This window comes from Bombus pascuorum, chromosome 14 (genome assembly GCF_905332965.1).
Source record: "Bombus pascuorum chromosome 14, iyBomPasc1.1, whole genome shotgun sequence".
NCBI lineage: Eukaryota > Metazoa > Arthropoda > Insecta > Hymenoptera > Apidae > Bombus > Bombus pascuorum.
Genome location: NC_083501.1, coordinates 7,824,035 through 7,845,497, shown reverse-complemented (window position 1 = coordinate 7,845,497; position 21,463 = coordinate 7,824,035). Strand labels below are relative to the sequence as shown.

Below are 21,463 nucleotides of genomic sequence, written 5' to 3'. Positions count from 1 at the left end.
GTGTTATAGTAGCGATAAAATTAATTGGAAATATCTTACAAAATATTTTTATGTTAACTTTATTGTTAAGAAATAAAATCTTTTGGAAGAGATTGATTTGGAAAATTTGTTCTTTCTATTTCGATTCCTTAGGATCTATGAGCAAGCATCATGTGTTTCATTTATATTTGTTGGTATTTATAAAATTGTACTTTGCATGTTATCATTCTTAACGGAGTGACAATCAATAATTATGATACGTTTATATGAAATTTATCTACATTCATAATTTATTTGTATAAAGAATTAAAAGTACCCTCATTCGTGTTTTTTAATAGGTAACATGATTTATAATTTGACAGAAATAAGAATGTTGAAGTAAACTGAGATAAATTTTTGCTCGAAATATTCACTTCCTATTGATTGTACGTAGTAGGAGTTTATCAGAATTGGAAAGCTATCAGTTTACTAGGAAAAGCTGAAGACTAGGTTAAACGATCGAGTTAAGATATGAAAAGGTAAAACAAGTTTGAATAACAGTTTCTCAGGAAACGTAAAGGATAATAAAGTTCGAGGCCTGAATCCACTTGGCCAATTTACAATTCTGACTCATTATTACAAACTCAGCTTTCAACAACGTTGAAACCTTATCAAAATGTTTTTATTCTATTGTATAGTTAACCAATGATGGTTCATTAACGTTTAAGACGCACCATATTATTTTTATTTTCAATATATATAACTGTTAAAATATATAAAACATTAGAATGGAATTAGAGTAATATTACACGGAAGAATGAAAAATATTTTAAATAAAAGAAGACAAACTTGTCTGCAGCGTTTCAAAATTCTTTTAAAACTTATGTTCAAAAGTTTCTTCAGACACTTAGACGCGAGTATGAAGAGAAAGTTCTACAAATAAAAAAGCTTTAGAAAATATTTCCAAATTTATAATTACTTTCTCATCGAGTTTTCTAATAACGTAATGAAGATTGCTCAACATGAACGTTTCATGGTATTTAATAACTGTGTTTGATTTTGAAGATACGTTTTCTCCCGCTCATATGAACGGCGCTCTTCAAGAATCGGTATGGAGACGACATCTGGATTTCTAGAGCTTTGGTAGAACAAGCGTTTGCCGTGGGCGGGCATTGCTGCCAAAACAAAGCTTTTCTTGGCTCGATGGATAAACAAATTTTGAGGAAATAGCCGGCTTTTCGCGATTCTTCGCCGGCATGAAAATATTCGACACGTTCTAAACTTTTCATCGTTATGTTGTATTTGTTCAGAAATTAGTTATCTTCCATCCCCCGATACCTTCTTCCTACAGTACCCCTTTGCTCCCTCAATTTATAACATTTGCAATTAAACATTTAGAGAACAATTGTTACTTTGTTTTCGACTTTTCATTTTCTAATATTATATTGGCTTGGCAACTATGTGATTGCGGATTTTGTCATTAGGTGGCAATCACTTAGTTGCCAACCCAATAATATTAGCATTTTGGTATTCTTTGTTATGCAATTTTTTCAAAGGTCTTTTGTTGTATTTTCTTTAGGCGAAACTTGCAATTAGTTTGTTTATATTTTCCTTTGGACATAATACGAGCATCATAGTAACTTTATTAGTTTCAGCTGTTTCCTAAATAAAACATGTTTTTATACAACAAAACAAATTTATTTATTTAATATTCAAAGGAATTTTTAAAATAATAATTATTGATATTCATTTTTATTGGAATTTTAAACAGCTAGAATTTACGAGCTATTTAGAATGTAGAGCATAATAAATTTGGAAAGACCATCATGTTCTCATTACTATCACACTGACAAATTTTCCAGAAAGTTTCATAGCGCTCTAGAACACGTAACACGTAGCATCTAAATCTTCCTTATGACTCGAATATTTTTCTCATGCCACAAACACCATTATCTCTGCTTACATAATCAGCCTGGTTACCAATATATTTTGACCTAAAATGTTTAGATAATACATAATGCACGTTTGTTCTCCGGAAAACTGGTAGATAAACGAAATCTATATCATAAATTTCTATCCGCATCGCTGCCAAAGGTATTATTCTTCTATATTTGACTGCTTCAGAAAATTCCACGAGAAATAAAAACAATTAGTACACTCACCATCATCGGAATCATTCAGTCATTCGTTTAAAATAGTAGCAAGATCCATTAAATCACTATTTTACATTTATTCACTTGTCTTCGTTCTTCTTCACGATGACGAAATTCAACAAAATTTCTTTCGCGAATCGAAGATGAAGAAAAATTCGATTTTCCATCTTCGAATTTTTTGCACAATACCCTTTCTAGTATTTTATTTTTATTTTGCCTTATACAAATATCAATTTATACTGTACGTTAGAGGTAGTATAAGTTGGAGATTTTGCAAGGTAAAGATTATTTATCACGAATAATTATGAAAATATGTTGAAAAATTCGAGAGATCGAGTGACTGGAACTGCGACAGCTGCCGGCCGGACACGAAGTTGGCGCGTTTGGCTAAGTTTCGAAAATAGTTCGCACCGGATTCGACGATGGTGTGTCTATTTGTAGCATAAAACAACCAGTCAGACCTGCCACGTTTAATTTACGAAACTCCCTAGCGATCTAGTAAAAAGTATCTCCTCTTTCAGAAATATCATTTTTATTCTTCTTCTTCTTTGTTTTATCTTTTCCGTAATAAAACATTATTTTTAATTTTCATATCTTAACTTCATAACTTTAGGTATACAACCTTTTGCAAAACCTTTTTCATATTGTAAAATATGACATAGCATTATCCCTGTTTCATAGTCGTTTTTTTTTTTTTATTTTGAGAATATAGCAAGACTTTTGCTGAGACATAAACTAAAGCAGCTTAAAACAGCCTTTCTATGCTTTTGTCCGAACACCCTTCACTTTATCTAATATCCAATCATTGCCGAATGTCCTTCATTCTTCGATATTACCGAGAGTTTTTTATCTGATATCCCATCATTTATCTAATATTTCCCGTAAATAATAATTGAAAAATTTTCTGAAAAGAAGGATCTCTATGATCCATAACGAACACGTATGTACCGAGCACATGTTTTAGTCAAATAGTTAAATTACCATTGTATTTCTCTCATAAATAAACAAAGAGAAAAATTGATTAAAAGTTTTCGAAATGATAAATTCAAACTAGGTAGTAACTAAAATTAAAGCTGATTACGTAATTACGTAATAATCGCTAACATTAAACAGCTAGAACTGAGACATCTGATGCAGTTTTGTCTCATTGAATCTTTTTCCAGGAACCTTTTCAATTCCGCTGTATGCATTATAAACGTGTGGTACAGAATTGCTGAGCAGGAACAGCCCAGAACAGTAATTCTGACCTATGCTAACATAGTAATCCGGTAATATCATAAACTCTTTACCTTGCTCCACTTCAGCGTTAATATGAATAGTCCTCAGCCTCAGCTCTTCGTTCTCATAAATCATCCCTCTCGAGGACTTCCGGTCGAGCTTCCTGTTTGGTTTTACGCTGCAGTCTCTCCGCCTGGCCCTCAGCATCCCAGCGCCACCAACTCTGACACCAGTACCCGCCATCATTTCATTAATTCGATAATGTCACAGTCACGATAAATTAAAAAAGAAGCGAAATGTAAGAGAAGAAGAAATTCACTTCACCTAAGTGTTCCTTAGTCTACCGATTACAAACTCGTAACATGTCCTTTTTTTTTTTAAACTTAAACTTCTTTAGGATTAAACTCACTGTCCTCGATGCAGTTGTTTTCGAGTGAAGAATGCTAATAAGCAAAAATGTATGTTTTATGGGTAAGAAGGAGGGACGTTCCGTTGGTTGATTTTTACTTGTGTCTTCTTGTAGCTTTACGATCAGCTGTGAGCCATTTCATGCAGTTTGTACTTTCACTTGATGCCTGTGGACGCGTTAAAACATATTGCGCCATTAAGAAGCGAGTTTAAAGTCTTGAGAGAGAGAGAAGCGGTGTGTTCAAGTGGCGTTTAATCTTACGTGAAGCTTTTAAATTGGATTTGTGGCGCTGAACTTCCCTCAGATTTTCTTCTTTATGGGCTTCTCTCGAAATTTTTCTTCCTTCCAACTATCTCCAATCGTTCTTTCTCTAATCTTTTTGGGATATTAACTTTCACGTCTTTTAATTTCCCTCTCTATTAATTTTCTTCCTACCTTAGATGCCTTGCATCTTACTTCAGTGTTACCAGTATAATTAATATCGATTTCGAATTGTATTTTAGATGTTTAGAATTGTTTTGTATCTTGGAAATTGTCTTAGATTTTATTCCTGTTTTTTCTACGTTCTTAAATAATTGTATGTCAGTAATTTCAAGGTTTGCCAATTTCCCTTTGTTAGAAGTCCATCGAGTTAAATAATGATTGTTTAATTTTTCACTTAAATTTCTCTCAAGCCAGTTCCTCTCACTTTCCCTTTTCTAAATTTCTCAAGATTTCATATTTTCTCAGATTTTTCAGAAATATCTGTCTCAGAATCTTCGCTTCGACCATATCAGACTTTTTCTTCCCTTTTCCAGAACCAACCTCATGCTCCTAAATTCGGCCCAAATTCTATCCCGCTTCTAAAATTTCTCACGCGTATTATTCTCTCTCTCTCTCTCTCTCTCTCACTCACTCTCTCTCTCCTACCACTCCTCTATCATTCGATTTTCAACTTCACATACACCTTTCACTTCCTCTGGCCTGCAAACCATGAACCGGAATAAGAAAATTCCATCCAACCTACGCCCTCGTTCTCGAGAATCAACGTCCATAAAAATGAGCGTAGAAATTCCAGAAAAATTGCAAGTTGGATCGAAGCGTCGCGCGACCAGCTCGATCGTAAGACAAGGCCCTTTTCATCGGAAACGGCATGCTTTCCATCGAGTTGCCGCGCGTCCGCGCCAAACCCGAAAGAATTTGCATCATCCGTTCGTTTATCACGCGTTGTTCCTCCGGCGCAATTTGCCTGCCCATTATTCAAGCGTTTATCAGCGTTTTCGAGCGCCCCAGCCCCCCTCTCCTCTTGCACGCCGCTTTTGTCCTTGTGTATTTCTTTCAATTTATTCGCGCGTCCTCCGGCATTTTATCCGAGATGTTCCACCGCTTCCGGTTTCCCTCTCGCTTCGATTCGCCGGGATTTATTCGCGCCGCTGATCCGAATTTATCGCGCACGAATTTTTTCTACCCCCACAAGTTGCTGTCAAGGGTCGAAGCTGGTTTTCCATGGGACTTGGGACCAACCGTTTACAGTGAACTTTGAAAACATTTGCTGCTTCCTTCGTCTCTTTCTGTTACCAGATTCTTTTTAAATCCTTTTCACAGAGGATTGTGAAGAAGATTCCTGTTGGACATTAGATCGCATTGTTCGATTTGATATTTAAGATCGCTGCTTTGATTTTCTGACGTAGTCGTTGAAACGTTGAAGATTTTCAATATCAAATTCCTTTTCCATGGTATTGATACTTGTTGAGAATTAAATGTTTGAGTATTTGAACCTGATTATAAGGTTAATTCCGTCTTCCTTTCGTTCTTGTTGCTTGAAAATGATTCGATGGGTAGTTGCAACGCTGCTGTGATTCCAATGGTTTTAAAAAATATCTTCTGTGTTCAAGATTCTTCAAATTGGTCTTGAGAAAGTCTGAGTTAAATTGAATCCTTCGAGTTATCTTCTAGATCCAGTTTGGATAAATTCCTTTGATGACTGGATCATTTCTCTGAAAAATAAAATATTAATGTTACTTGCTAAATTTATTAATATTGTATAGATTTTTAAATATCCAATTCAGATTAACTTACCCACATATTTCGTACGTAATAAATTTAAAACACGTTTGAAAGAAATGTTGAAATTTCAATGTTTCGTATTTGATACTTTAATCTCTTCGAACTTAAAAAATTTGTTTCTTAAATAGGATAAATTAATAATCGGATTTGAAACATATAAATCAAGGTTTTTAACGATGATTAATTGTAAGTAAATAATTGTAGAGGATTATTGTGGTAACACGCGTGAGAACTCGTTTCGATTTAAACAGTTTATTTCACGGCGCGTTGAGCACGAGAAACAACCGAAACCCGAATTGCAACTAAATAACTTGCAATCGGCTAATCAGCTTGAACACTGAAATCGAACAAAGTGCTCGGATAATCAAAATTGTAATTCTTGCCTAAATAAACCGCTGAATGCAATTAGTTGGAACGTGTGGCAAAATCAATGAAATATTGAAATTAAATTCGAAAATTACTTGTTTATAATACACATTTCCTGTATGTGTTTGATATTATCTAAATTCCATAGTCAATTTCATATGATATTTTCAAAAAACGACGAAACACATGATTCAGAATTAAAGGAACAAATTGCAGAAATATTTTAATTTAAAAATTGAACCTTGAAGACTTTCCATAAAATATTTCCTTATACATTTCGTCTACTTATTTATTTCGAAGTTCGTTTAGTAGCAACTTATAGTTGCTACTTCTTTTATACAATATTACCAACTTTAATACAGTTAGAGAATTAGGTTATGGTAATAATAAATTCAAAAGACAAAGTAGGAAGAGAAACTCATTATTTTATATAAAATTTACGAACAAACAGGAACCTTCTTAATATACATTAAACAATGAACGAAAAAATGCAGAGATAATTATCATTGGCAGAAATATTATTTAGAACGAAATAATTAAAAAATCTCCTGTAATTAAATGTAATATCTGATCAGAATAAAATCCGTAATCAAGATACATTTTTATATTCGCGAGTGAACAAAGTCCTGCTTGATAAAGATCAAATAACGAGCATTAAACGCAGCTACAGCCATCATTCCATATATATAAAATTATTTCAAACGAAGCAATTGAAAATAAAAATAAGAGGACAAGTAATGGAATCGTATCTATTTATTTCCTATACCTGTTCGCTTATTTTTGTCTCCGACTATATCTCATATATCCAATTGTTCACGTTCGTATCTGTCTCATATATCGTGTCATATATGTATCATATTCAAAGCATTAACCCTTTCGCTACGGGCGGCTTTTCCGCCGCGCCAAAACAGTGCACAGTGCGCGAGGAAGATCGTCAGCGGCCGCGTTTACGTCTCACTGCAAACCGAGCTGTTCTGACGGTGTTTTTCGAAGAAAAACAAGTTTCCTCAAAACAGAGTATTTATAACTTCTTAACTTTTAATTACAATATGGAAACAAAAAGATTACAGAATATAATAATATGATAATTGTATGATACTAATAGCTTTTAATAATGGTATTTCATATGGTATTTTTCGAAATATGGTGTTACACATAGGCTAACGTCACAAATCTGGCAATGGTATCGTGATTCGCTCCACAATTCCCATCAATCGATTATAATCGACAGCACACTTCGTTTTTTGTATCATTTTTTGCGTGCGATAATGAACAAATTCTTCATTGTGGAAAGATATACACTGCTCTCTTGTCACACCATTTTATTGTTAATAAAAGTCTTGAGGACTATTAGGTTGTCCGAAAAGTTTCTTTCCTTTCATGAGGAAATAATAAACGCATAACGTTTATTGTTTTACATTATTTTGTCGAATTACGTACGATCGATTTTGTTCTGTTGAGACAAACACCGCGACATTTCACAGACTTGGCTTCACGTTTCTATGAAAGTGCAGTGTTGTAAAGAACACGTTTGCGAAGGAAAGACACTTTTCGGACAACCCGATACAATACTCGTCGTATGTACAATGCGCGGTGTCTTACGCACAGCGACTATGGCTGGCCGTATTAGCGAAAGGGTTAAAGAAATTTGAGTGAAAAAGCTCGCTGTAAACAGCATTTCGGCGAAACGAAAATCAGCCAAGTAGAAAAGCAAAAGCCGAAAAAAGAAGATCGTGTCCGGCACAAAGAGGTAACCAAACGCGATGCCGAGACGTGGAAAACACCGCTGAAGACAAATCGAATAAACGTGTGTTCAAAGGACTCTCGTATGCTATGAAATTGAAGCCTTTCCAGGGAAAAAAGCAGCGAAATAGCACGAAAATGAATTATTCACGGAAGAGAAAATGGGAGGGAAGCAGCTTGAAAAATTTGCTGGGTCGAAAATCCAGGTCGACCGCAGCTTCATCTTGGTTTCAAGCGTTCCCTGGCGAGCTGTCCCGAGGGATGGTCGATTAAAGCGTTCGTCGGTGGGCCGATTCGGCCTTAAAGGCGCGGCACTCGCGCTTCCCGCTGCAGATATACATGGAATAGGAAAACATTCTCGGCGGAAAGCCGAGGTAGAACATAAATCTATGCTTTGAAGACCGTTTTTGGCTATAGCTCTTTCCCTCTCCTACGGCGGCGGCCGTGCTCTCTATGTACAGTACACAGAGTCTGACGACGTGACATCAAAGAGCAAGAGGCCTGGGAGAGGCTGCCGCGAAAGGCAGACAGCATGAAAGCACAGGTGCATATCGTCGTGTCACTCGTTTGTGGGCTGCTGCGTTACTTTTCCGTGGAGGAGGATTCGGAGCAAAACGGGGAGGGGGAGGAGAGATTTAGGAAAGAAGCGTGAGAGGGGTGTAGGGCGTAGGGGAAGTTTCAAAGCTGGAGGAACGGATGGGATGGAGAAGAGAGATAGGGACAAATTGGAATACAAAAAAGAGATAGAAACCAGAAGAAGAAAATAGATTAGAATAGATTAGAAGAAAATAGATTAGAATAGATTAGAAGAAAATAGATTTGAGAATGAGGAGAATGGAGAAATTGATTGGAAGGAAAAGACGTTGCTGGTGTTAAAAGAGGAAATGAAAAGATACGGTGCTGAGAAAAGGGATAAATGAATAGAGAAGTGGGGAAAGGAAGGGATAGAAAAGCGATTGATGATACCAGCGATTATGGATTATTATGAATGAAAGCTACTGCAGGATTAAATTAAGGAAGTAAGAAAATAGGAGCTATGGAAGCAAGAGATATTATTATCTAGTGCTAGACGGGTGGAATGATTTAAACACGTAGCAGGGATTTGCTATGATTAAACGATTGAGAAATAGACGAGTAATCGATAATACGAGGGCTAGAAATGAATGAAAAGTAGCAGAAGATTGGAAAACGAGGAAACTGGGCATGTAGCTTAAAAAAAAGACGTTCTTAGTGCATGGAAGATATAGCAATAGAAATAAGAATAACGAATAAAGGAAAAGATTTGAAGCCAGAGGAATAATTAATTCAAAGGAAGTGAGAGATTAAGACATAACAGAGAAGAAAGGGGTAGGGTAATGCGAATGAAAGAAGGGGTTGAAATGAAAGAAAATGGACAAAAGTTAGGCAGAAGATAAAAAGAATGAAGAGGAAAGTGTTTAAAGGCAAAAGAATAATTAATTGATTATTTATTGATACTAAAGCAATGAAAATTTAGAGAATGTGGAAGAAATAAAAAAATGATAAACGTAGAAGAAATTGACTAGGATTGATAGGAAACTGATGAACACGAAAGAAAGAAATGATGGCAGTATGAAAAATAAATTGTAACAGTAAGATGAAATAAAACGAAACAGAAATGGTAGAATAGTAGAAATGACAATGAAAGGAGAATTATAAGAACAATGAGATTTTTAAATGGAATAGAAAGGAGACGTGAAAAATAAGAATTAGTTAAAACAGAAAGGCTAATTTTCAGGACAATAGAAAATTAAGAATAAGGTATAAAATGAAGAAGTCACGTGGAAGGAAGAATCGCAAAAGCGCACAAAGGTATTGAGATATTGGAAGAAAAGTAGAAACGAGACATGTATCTCCTGAAACTTAATTAGAAAGGAATAGCTGAAAGAAATGCCAGGAAATGAAGAAATGATCTTAAAGAGAGATTGTAGTTGGAGAAACTTTGAAACGATGAAAGGTAGAAAAAAGGAATGTAATCGAAACAAAGCAACGCAAAAGAAACGACACTGAATCAAGAAGCGCGAGAGGTTTAACAAACGGAGAGAAAAAAAGAGAATCAAGGAAAATGGACGTTGAGAGGAAGCCTAGAGAAAGGGAGGTTAAAAGAAAGTGAAATGAAGTCACAGAAACCTAAAGGAAAGCAAGCCTAAAAAAGAGATTTTAAAGAGGAGAGATCTGAAAGATGAAGAACGCGAGAAGTGAAAAATTCAAGAAATAAGACACAGAGCGTAGCTTAAAGTGAAAAATATCCGTCAAGTATAATATGATACTCTGAAAATGAAAAAAAAAATTGAAACAGAAAGTTTAAAAAGTTTGTAAAAGAAAGATTTAAGAAGATTAGGAATACTCGAAAATAATAGTCTAAGAAGATGGAGAAATGGCAAGAAATTTGTTAAAAAACACATTGCAAATATTTAAGACAACAATTTGTAGAAACTTCAGAAACCACAGATTCAAAAATAAAATTCCAACAAATGCCAAATACCAAGAGCAAACAGATACAATTACAATGATGAGGATAAAATGTGAAAAAATAGGAAGCAAAAAGGAGAGCTTTAGTAAAAACAGATTTTAGAGGTTGAAAAGAGAAGAAGTCAACAAAAGACATAGAAAGGTAGATTAAAGGAGATCTTATAGAGAGGCGGATCAAAAGATACGAGAACTCGAGACAGAGAGAAGTATGGAGAAGGATCTAAATAGGCAAGAATTAAAAGAGAGGGATTTAGAAGAAGTGTTCTTCATCTATGGAAGGGAGCCAGAATCTAGGGAGACGGGGGTCAGAAACTAAAGAGATTAAGGCATGGAATCCTAGAAAAGGGGAGCTCAAAGAGACGTACACGCGGATTAAGAGAGAAGGAGATCAAATGAAGAAGGATTAAGAGTCAAAGATTTCGAAAAAAAAGAGGCACTGGTACAGAAGGGACGCAAATAGATATGCGCGTGTAAGAATAAAGGAATGAACAAAAATGAGTCAGGAGTTAGAACCAGAATACGAATATTGTTCAAACAAAAAGGTGTTATCAAAATCATTTTACAAAATAGAACGATAAATGTTAATTACAGAAGCTACTTTAATAGCCATTTTATTATTTATGAAAACAATGAGATTGATTTATTTATCAGAAAGATAAAAGAAATTTTAAAAGACTGTATGAAAAATAATATTTCAAGCTCAAGAAGAGAACCAAATTGTTCCAAAATGAACAAAAATAATAAACACCGCGATGGTAAAAATCAAGAGAGGAAAAGTGAAATGAAAATGTAATGAAAAACTAAATCACACGATTAACCTGAAATATATATGAAAGAACAATGATGCCTGGAAGAATAAGAAATAGTTTGAGGGAAAGAAGGATAAGAAGATAGATAGGAAGTAAAGGTATGAAAGGACAAAGTTTATCTAATAAATTCTTTGACGACGTACAGGCGCAATTGATTTATAAACACTTCACTGGGAAGTACTTCCTCTGTAATTGTTTTGAATTTCCTCGCATGCCGTAATTAGAAAAGAAAAAACAGGAATTTTCAAACGCCTTGCAGTCTGATGATTATTGTTGCATCAGCGGAAGCGAGGTTAATTTGTTCAAAGAACCATGCTTTGCCTGGTTATGTTTAAGTAGATATGTTTGTTTGCTCTGTGTCTGATCCGGTACGGTGTTACTCTACTGTCGCCGATTATTAAAATTTGTTTTCCTATTTTCACGAATCTTCCTGTGTTCACAGTTTCCATTAGTATTTATTTTTATCAACATTACTCTCAATATTTCGGTCTCTTGTTATTTCTATTTTTAATTTCGTTTCGTGCTGATCTTTTATTGCCTCGCTTAAAAAAGCAACTCCCTTTCTGAGAAATTTTATCCAAATGTAAATTCAGAAATCAAATTCTTCAAAATGATTACTTTAGTATTGACCTCGTTGCGTTTTTTCCATCATCTTCGATCTGATCGTATTTTCCTAATAGTTAAAAAATATTTTAAGATTCAGGTAAATACGACAAAAGGCTGTTATTAAGTACGCGTGATTTGTTGTTCCAAATTATAATTTCAAATTAAAACTCTTTTTTGAACGTCAATCTCTCGATTAAAAGTCTTTTTGTTTGTTGAGATAAGAGCAGCATTGGAATATAAAAATTCAATTCGCAGGATTAAATACGAAAGAGATGTACAGATATAGAATGTTATTCATTTTTCTTCCTTCTTTATCCTGTTCTTATTGCATTAACATTGCCATTGTTATTTTCTTTCCTCTTTCATTATGATTTAATATAATAACCACATAATAATGAAATTAGGAAAATTTGTCTAACAGTTATTTAAAAATAGAATTATTGTTAGAAAAGATAGAATTGTTATAAATTGTAAGATAATTTAGCTTCTTGTAATTCTTAATTTTAATAAAATAGTAATTTATCTTTATACTTACTTTCTATTTTTCATACATTACATTGGTACCATTGACTTTTACGATTTTGCTTTTACGTTTGCAAGAATCTCTCCCTCGCACATGGAATTTTATGTTAGAATCTTCACCAAAGTTTATCCAATTGTTCGAGGCTTCAATGTTCGTTATATCGGGTGCTGTGAACAAAAACTAACATGAAAATAATATTCCAGCGTTAGAAGGTAACCAATTATCCATATTTTCTGTTTGAATTTTACTCAATATCTAAAAGACACTAATTTGCGTTTATAAATCCATGAAACTTATTTAATTCTTTTGTAAAATAAAGCTTTTCCTATGTCATAATTTATTATTATTACGCAGATATACGATAAAAGTAGATAAGAAGAATTAAATAACAGTGAAATATTTTTCACAAGACGTTAAATTTGTGTTACTTGTAAAATCGATATAAGAACCAATGCCAGAATCATCTTGAAACAAGTAGTTATAAAAACAGAAAAATAATCAGCAGGTGAAATATGAATCGATATAGGAATCATTATGTCAAATAAATTTCCATTTGTTCCAACAGTTATTCACAATAATGAGTCTATTTTAGAAAAAGCGAAATTGATGAGAAGAATCGTATCCTTGTGTTTACAAATGTACATCAAATTTTAATACAAAATGATCAGATCTGTATCAATATTTTTCTTCGTCGCTACATATCAGTCAGTTAATACCGAATCGTAAAATGAATATCGTATCAAATGAAACAGCTCGTCCATTACGCGGAAAAGAAACGACAAAATTTTCAAATGACAATCAACGGAAGTTTGAAACTACCTTCTTCATTTTTCCTTCTATATTTTTCCCCTATTCCACTTGGGAAGTTTGCGGGGGTGGAAACGAAGTTCCACGGTTTCACGGCTCTTCCGACGAAATATTCCTAGCCGTAATCACGTTCATTTGAACGCGGATGCATTTTAATAGCGGGAGCGAATCGCAGGCAACTCGATTCGGAAAGTTGTCACGCTGTCGGGCAAAAACTTAGACCTCGTTAAGGCGCCGAGGTGCGTTTGCGTGACACTCATCAAAGCAACGACGAGGTTCCTTCAAGAAGACGGAGAAGGATTAACGAAGAGGAGTGTCCTTTCTTGCGTTGTTTGCAAACTTTGTAAAATTTTTTAATAAACTCGTTGATGAATTTAGTCGGCAGTTGTACATATAAATTTTTGACGAAACTCGAGATTCATGAAGAATAATTTTAATTTTTGGAGGATTTTGTTATTCAAGGTATGTAGTTTAGTTTTGTCTAAATAATTAATGTTTCTAAAATGACCTTATATGGCATTTCAAAATTTTAATTCTACAAGATGATGAGCGAATTTTTAATATTCTTTTCAAATTAGTAAAGGATATACCTTACTTTTATTTTTATTTTCTTTACCTCGTTTGAAATAATATTTATTTAGTTTAGTTGCTCAAATTAAATAGTTCTTTTTAATTAACTTTAAGTTGTGCATGAGATCTTTAATTCTTTGAAACCGTAATGTCTTTTATATTATTACAAATTACAAGTTTTTCAAATTTCACGAATAATGTTCCTCTAATAAAAATTTTTCCAATTAGTTTGAGTTATAAACAAGCTATTCCGAATAAACGATTAGTCATTTTGTAAAAATGCAGAATCTAATTGTGATCTTTGTAATTCCGATTGAAAGTTCACATTTACATCCATTTTAAAATTAGATAGTTTGTTAACCCGACTGTGCAATAAACCGCAGCTAGGTTCGTAAATAAGAAGTCACAAGTGAAAAATCGCAGAACACTGCAGGAATACTGGCTATGTTAAACAAGACGCAGAACTACCAACACTACTTAATTTTGAGTTTTATTACGATGTCGAAATTACAATGGAATTTTCCTAACAAAAGAGTATCTAGCTTTTAAATTATTAATTCCAATAATCAATAGCAGTATAACAAAATTTCATATAAACAAGTTCATAAATATATACAACCTTTTTTGTGGGCCATCCCACATAATTCCTCAGCATTTATCATATAAATACAAGCTCATAAACGTACAGCACAAATTACATCGCATAATACCATTAATTCCATTTGTAATATATTCTTTTTCAATTCCAAAATAGCCGGATAATTGACGTACGTAACAAAAGTGTTTATTGTAAGAACAAAAATTGGATCACGATTATATTCGACACGAGTTCGATTCAGGAGCGTTTTACAGACGCAAAACATGCTATGGCCACCTGGTGGTGGCGCAATTTAATGATTTCCGGTAGCGATTTTCGATACGCATTTCGATGACCATGAGTTACGTTCGATAGAGTCGAGAACGTAAAGCAGATGAACTGCCAGAATGAAATTGCACGATCATCATTTTCTAGAGAAAACTTTGCTTCCCAGTTTCCTTCAAGTTTGTTCGTAACTTCTACCATCCCTGTTCGAAACGATTACAAAATTTTAGTTCAATTCGATAAGGTCATTACGATCTTGACCACTTTTTCAATGTTCAGACTATTATTAGAATCCTGATATGGTAATTCAGTTGCTTGACAAACTTAAAATTCCCAAAATTAGCATATGTAGCTCCTTGTTCATGAAAAGTGTAAAAAATACATTTTAAATTTCCAAAAAATTCAAGGATTTCGAGGAATTCAAAAAACTGAATGAATCAAAATAATCCAAGGAATTGAAAGAATCCAAGGAATATAAGAAATTGTAAGATCCAAAATATAGAATGTATTGAAAGATCGAAAAATCCAGAGAATTGACAGAATCCATTGAACATAAGAAATTCGAGAAATTCCAAGAATTAAAAGATACTAAATGAAACAAAATAATCCAATGAATCCAAGGCGAATGTAAGGAATCCGATAAATTTGAAGACTCGAAGTATACAAAATGTTCAAAAGATCTAATATTTCAAGAATTTAAAAGTTCGAGGAGTTCAAATCTCTGGGAATCCTTTAGAATCAAATCGGTTAATACGAATCTCATTTATAATATTATATTCCTTTAACGCGAACGATATTTCCACGATAACCGAAACTTCGACGTAAATTGTCGCTTTTTTCTATTAAATTTGTATTCAAAATACATAAATGCATATTTCGAATATCGAATGCACCAATACAAACACTTCATTCGATCAAATATGAATAGTTTATTTACAAAAATTCGTCGAAGCGTTAGCGGACGTTTAATTGATCATGACAATCTCTCAGTTAATTTGAAAGAATCTTCTTTACCTTATCAATAGATAAGCAATAGCTTGGCAACTAAATAATAATGAATTGCTCAAATACAAATGTCAGTTTCTTTATTACACTAACTATACTAATCTTTAAAATGAAGTTATATTCTATCATAATATCGTCTGTTGGCTCTAATAAAAGATAAAATCATTCTGGGTCTTTTTACTTGTAATTTCATGACTAAATTACATTTTGCCAGACAAACAAGCGTCCACATACTTTCAAGTGGCAGTGTAATAACAAAATCGTTCGTGCTCTGCAACTATACAGCTGATATTGCAATTCTTGCGCGTTCTTCAAAATTCTCCGTTCGATCATTGCGTTATAATATCGTCAACGTTGCATCAGAGTATCGAAAAATCATCATCTCTGCGTAGAGATACGAGCCAGTGAATCGTGAGTGTCGCGTTGGCTGCACGCGGAAAGCGTGCACTCGCGACACGGTCGAGGTAACGACAAGCCATGGATTACTCGCGCGACACGTGTTGCCGACGTTTACCCGCGTCACGTTAACATGTGCATCGGCGTCGTTCCGCGTAAGTGCGCGCAGAAGTGCGCGTACACGTGGTTTCGGCCGGCCGATCCTGTTGCGGATGATTTACATGCGGTCGCGCAACGCCAGCTGGCTTTGCTCGCCGCACAGGATACTACTTTGCCTCCATGAGCGTTTTCGATCCTCATCGCGGTTCGCTGCCCCCGACTTTGCGCACTGCCGATGCTGCAACCCGAACCCGTGGCCGGTCGCACGATTTTTAGGGGATATCGAAGGAGGGTAGCTGGAATTTTCAATGGCTGGAAGAATTGGTAATAGGGTGGTTTAGGGTGGTTTGAAGAGGTTCAAGGTGGATCGGTTGGGTTCGGTGACGAATCAAAGTAGATGGAATGTGTAAAGTGGTTTTTCGAGACAGTTATTTGACTTGATCGAGGGTGGCTCGGAAATTCGTTTAACTTTGCTACGTTCTTTCCATCATGTTCAAGCCAATTGTACGTCACGTTAAAAAACATCTTCAGGTTGAATAAAATACGAAAAGGTCTCGTCGATATGCATGGTGTCTCGTTTCAATTTTATTAGGTTACCTGAAAAGTTTCTTTCGTTTTATAAGAAAATAATAGACGCACAACGTTTTTTGTTTTATATTATTTTCTCGAATTACGTACGATCCATTTTGTTCTGTTGAGATAAACACCGCGACATTTCACAGACTTGGTTTCACGTTTGCATCAAGGTGCACTGTTGTAAAAAACACGTTTGCGAAAGAAACACACTTTCCGGACAAACTAATGCGTTAACTTTTTGAATATTGCGTACAATATTGTTATATATATAGCAGTGCTGAACAATTTCCGCAACGGAAACTCGGAAAGCGATACAGGAAGCGTAACTACGATCCGGAACTCCATTGAGAAAATCCGATGGCTCCGCTCTCGCGATAAAATAAATCACAGCGGCTGGCCTTGAGAGACGCGGCTTCGCCCACGACTTGAACCCGCGAGACGGCTAGACATGGCGAACTAACTTTGTCCCCGCGATTTCGAGCCGTGGCTAATTGAATTCGATCGAAAATACTCGTCTAATTGCAGCGTCGCTGGTGACTCGACGGTTCCTCTCCCCCGTTTGCCCCACGTAGAAAGTGGGGCTGAACTTTCCAGTTTATGGAACTGAATCTTAAGTGGCCGACCCTCCAATTTAAACTTGGGTTATCGTTCTGTCCTCGAAAGCGGGTTACCGTACACTCACACCCCTTGCCACGACTTGCCTCGTGAATCAAACTCTCTGTCCCTTTGCCGTGCTATCGAATTCAAGAAATAGCGATGGGATCAGATTCGATACTTATAAATTCAGAATCAGTAATTGTAGATCTTAATAATCTGCTTACACGCACATATCTCGACACACCTTATTCTATTCTATTCGATTCTATTTGGCAGTATTTTCTTCAATTCTCAAAGTATATACTCATAGAGAATTCTCTCACGTTCAAGTATCAGTCTACTTGAACTTGTAGGTACTTACTTCTTCTTTTTCAAAATAAAGAGAGTTGAAAATCTAGCTTACCATCATCGAACCTATTTGTGATCTACTTGAGCCTATCTCCATCAAGAAACTACGTGAAATTGGGTACTCGATCGTGAGAGGGTAAATTTTTTCAAAGCGCAAAAGGGGCGATTCTATGGTATTTTGGGGGATGCGCGTGATTCACGAGTCACTGAGGAGATTGATGGGCCCAGTGGACTGTTTGGGAATGGGAGTAGGAGGATTCTTGACCTATCGGTCAGAAGTTGCTCCGAGGAGGAAATTCAAGTTGGCCGACTGGTAAGAATGTGAAAGGAAAGGAATTGGGAAGTTTGCACTTTGATGGACGTGGAAAAGTAGACAGCGAATTAATTTTCTATTTCGACAACACAGGGTTAATGGTGCGAAATTGAATTTTTATGATGAGAAGTTTTTAGATGAATATATTTGGTACTTATTAGTGAGGCTTTTTATAGATTGATTTCAGCATGTGCTCATATTTATGTTTCGAGTTTCAGTTTTCTTTTTTATTTCAGTTAAATCTATTTATAATTTTCTTCGTCACCGGAAGTTTGAGAAAATGTTCGTCTAAGTATGCCGACGATTTTTGTAAACTGTACTGTACGTAAGTAAGACACAGTGGTTTATATGTAAAATGCTTTTACTTTAAAATTTGTGGAAGTTTCTTTCAAAAAATATTCAGCTTTCATTTTTAATTAACAGAAAACAGTATTCGAACGTTTTACTCGATACATGTAATATTATAATATAAAGAATATTGAGAAGCCTAGGATGAAATAAAAATCTAGAACTTTAAAGGCTCTTAGTATTTGATTACTTAGCAAAAGTTTGGGATTATTTTATACAGGGTGTTACAAAACATGTGGGAGATATTTAAAAAATGGGTTCTAAACTCGAAAAGAACGAAAGAAGTTCATATAAGAAAATATAATACGAAAGTTTGAAGCTTATTTTTCAAATTATTGACAATATCAATGAATCAGCTAACGAATACTACTGTCTATCTCATTTATACTTTGTGTTTCTCACTTTAATACTACAGTCGAAATCCTGTCCATATCATTTGTTTCAATTCATGGACCTTGGTGTGTAAGTACAATAACTCTATATGTATGGAATTTTTAATATAATCGTCTATAATACGTGATATAGTTCAATTATAACAAAAAGTTTTCAGACGAAACACTTCATGGGCATAGGAAATAAAATTTTGTATCTTTCAATAATTCTTGATCGATATTAGCGATAATCTTTTATGGCGATATAATATCTTCTTTTAAATCTCTCGCAGACTAATTTCTTTATTTGTATTTTATATTGTGACACGAAACGTGTTTAACTTGCTCATAAATACGTAAAAAACTCGCTCGAAAAACTGGATCTTAAGTTTCTTATTTCTGTTGGCAAGTATCATAAGTCTTTACAATTATAGACTCATCTCTTCAACACTTTGTGTAATATTGGCATATCACTGCAAGAATTTTATTCTATAAATCAAAATCCTATATCTAATGAAAAAAATCATCCTCACTCTGGAATCTTATTTTCTAGCAATGTAACATCTTCGAATCTGATGGAACGTTTATCTTTACCGGCGTTTTATTTTACTTTGCCAGTTAGAAGCTCTTCAACGGATTAAAAAAAAAAAAAAATGGTTTTAGCGTGTAAAGAAGAAAACGTAATAAAGCTCTCATCAAAAACTCGCGATTAACGTTCGCTCTCGTTTCTACTAAATGCATAGCGATGAAAACTTGATCGATCCTCCACAAACGAGTCTCTTTTTTTTTAACGAGTTGTCGGTTCGCGCTGAAATAGCGTCGCGGCGCCGTTCGAATGTCTGAAGATCGAGCGTCGACCACCCAGTCAGATCCCAAGTAATAAATTATATCTCGTTTTCTGATACGCGAGAGAAGAATTACAGAAATTCATCATTCTGTGTTTTGAGATCTAACACGCTGTTTTCTTTGACAATTTGTTCACAAATTTCTGTTTATGTTATTAATTATTTCGTTCGAAATAATTTTCAAGTCCATGAATTTTACTTTCAATTTTTTACACCTTCAGATTTTTGAAAATTTGTGTTTGAAAATTTGTGATTTAATTAATGATTGGCATTTTTCACGTTGTTTTGCAGTGAAGACAAAGAGAAATGACGTAGTACGTTAAATTTACTATTCTTTGTCTAATTAGTGGAAGAATGTATGTATCCTTGTACAAATACGATTTACATTCTTAAAAATATTATGTGACTATTTATACTCATTAATCATCCAACTTTCTTGAAACCTTCCTGAAAATTCTATTATTCAAAATTCGAGAAAATGCAAACCAGCAAGCGCGTTGAAGGCATCTTTCCAAACATTTTACCCAAACTCGGAACCCAATTTCCTAAAGTGGACTCCTAAATATAAACGAAAAGCTAGCACCGCGCCGCGCCGCACGAAAAAGGGGAAAACGAGAAGAGAACAACGGTTAAACTGTCTCAAAGTCCGTCCCATTCACTGCCACCGGAATTTCCATCCCCTTTCTCCGTCCGACCTCCCCAATTAGCCTTGTCAAAAACACACGTCGAACTACCCCAACGAGATCCAACCCCCTTCGTCCCGTGTCATTCGCTCTCTTGGTTCACATGGCTGACAAGGAAAATGAAATTTCCCGGTAGCGGGTGGAACAAACGGAAAAACCGGAGGGCAACGGAATTGCGTCAGAAAAATGAGGCCCTGGTAACGCACACCCCCGCGTCGTTCTATATTTCAAGGGTCGTGTTTCGACTGGTCGGAAACTGCAAAGTCATTTCGAGGCCGTTGCAACGCAATAAAAGAGCAGTAGGGGTGGCAATAAAGGCCAGTGACGCGGTTAACTGAAAAAAAATCTATTTTTTCGCTTCGAGGCGCGGTTATCATCCCCCTGATGGTGGTTCAGTCTCGGGACGGTTGACAAATACGCGTCCAGTTTGTTAGTGGGTTTCTTCCTTTTCGAGAATGATCTTCTATTGTTCTTAGGGTGTAGAAGATAAGGGAGGTTTATGGGTTGACGTTAAGGATGGTAAATGATTCCATCTTGGAATTGCAACTTTGGCTTTTCTTCTTCATTTTACGACAATCTTACTTTCGAATAGTTTATGTTTATAGAGAAGTTTAATACTCTCGAGTGCCTTATTTTTATTTGGCAGATTCTACAATATTCTTTGACGAAATTTAGCGATAAGTAACTATGAAACTGTGGATATTCGTGCATTTATAGAAAATTGAACTTGACTCAAAGCTGCACAAACTATGCAGAAATAAATAAAATATCCAAAGTACAGTTATTATTGTAACATTTAATGATAATGATTTAACGATGTATAATTGTATAGAAATCTGCATTCTAACAATTATACACTAATAGTTAATAATGTGGACAAGTGAAGTGATTGAATCTTGCTAAGTAGAATTTAAATGGAAATGATTGTAAGAGATTAGCAATCCAGATATCAAGTTGACTTGTCTTTCCCTGTTAGGAAGTTTAAATTAAGCTTAATAGGAGCAGCTTATTTTATTAAGATTATCTGTAATAGTGGAGTATATTTGACAAGAAAATATTTAATGGATACCTGCACCATCTAGATTCTAGATTCTAGAAGATGCTATATATAAGTATTTTAATAATTTTTGATAATGTTTCTTGATGTAATTGGTAAGAAACTCGATTAGCTTATTTATCTCGGTTGTATGTACTTGTGTTTAGGAAGTAGTTCTGTCTCACGATGTGAAGATATGAGTAGAATAGATATTTCTAACATGTATACGTTGATAATAAGAGAATAACTTATAGCTTCTTTGTAGACAATATATACACATTTCAGT

The 21,463-nt window shown here is 34.8% G+C and overlaps 2 protein-coding genes across 4 annotated transcripts in view; one reads left to right on the top strand and one right to left on the bottom strand.

Annotated features, from left to right (window-relative positions):
• The window catches only part of LOC132914055 (tyrosine-protein kinase transmembrane receptor Ror), a 356,038-nt gene that overhangs the window by 124,171 nt on the left and 210,404 nt on the right, over positions 1-21,463 (top strand). The gene's annotated exons all lie outside the window — the stretch shown is intronic.
• The window catches only part of LOC132914234 (uncharacterized), a 59,412-nt gene that overhangs the window by 34,611 nt on the left and 3,338 nt on the right, over positions 1-21,463 (bottom strand). For both annotated transcript variants that reach the window (XM_060973153.1, XM_060973152.1), the window contains exons 2-3: positions 12,334-12,488; positions 3,401-5,714 (exon numbers count right to left, since the gene is read on the bottom strand). In XM_060973153.1, coding sequence (XP_060829136.1) covers positions 3,401-3,575 — 175 coding nt within the window. In that variant the 5' untranslated portion in view covers positions 3,576-5,714; positions 12,334-12,488. The remainder of the gene's footprint in view (positions 1-3,400; positions 5,715-12,333; positions 12,489-21,463) is intronic.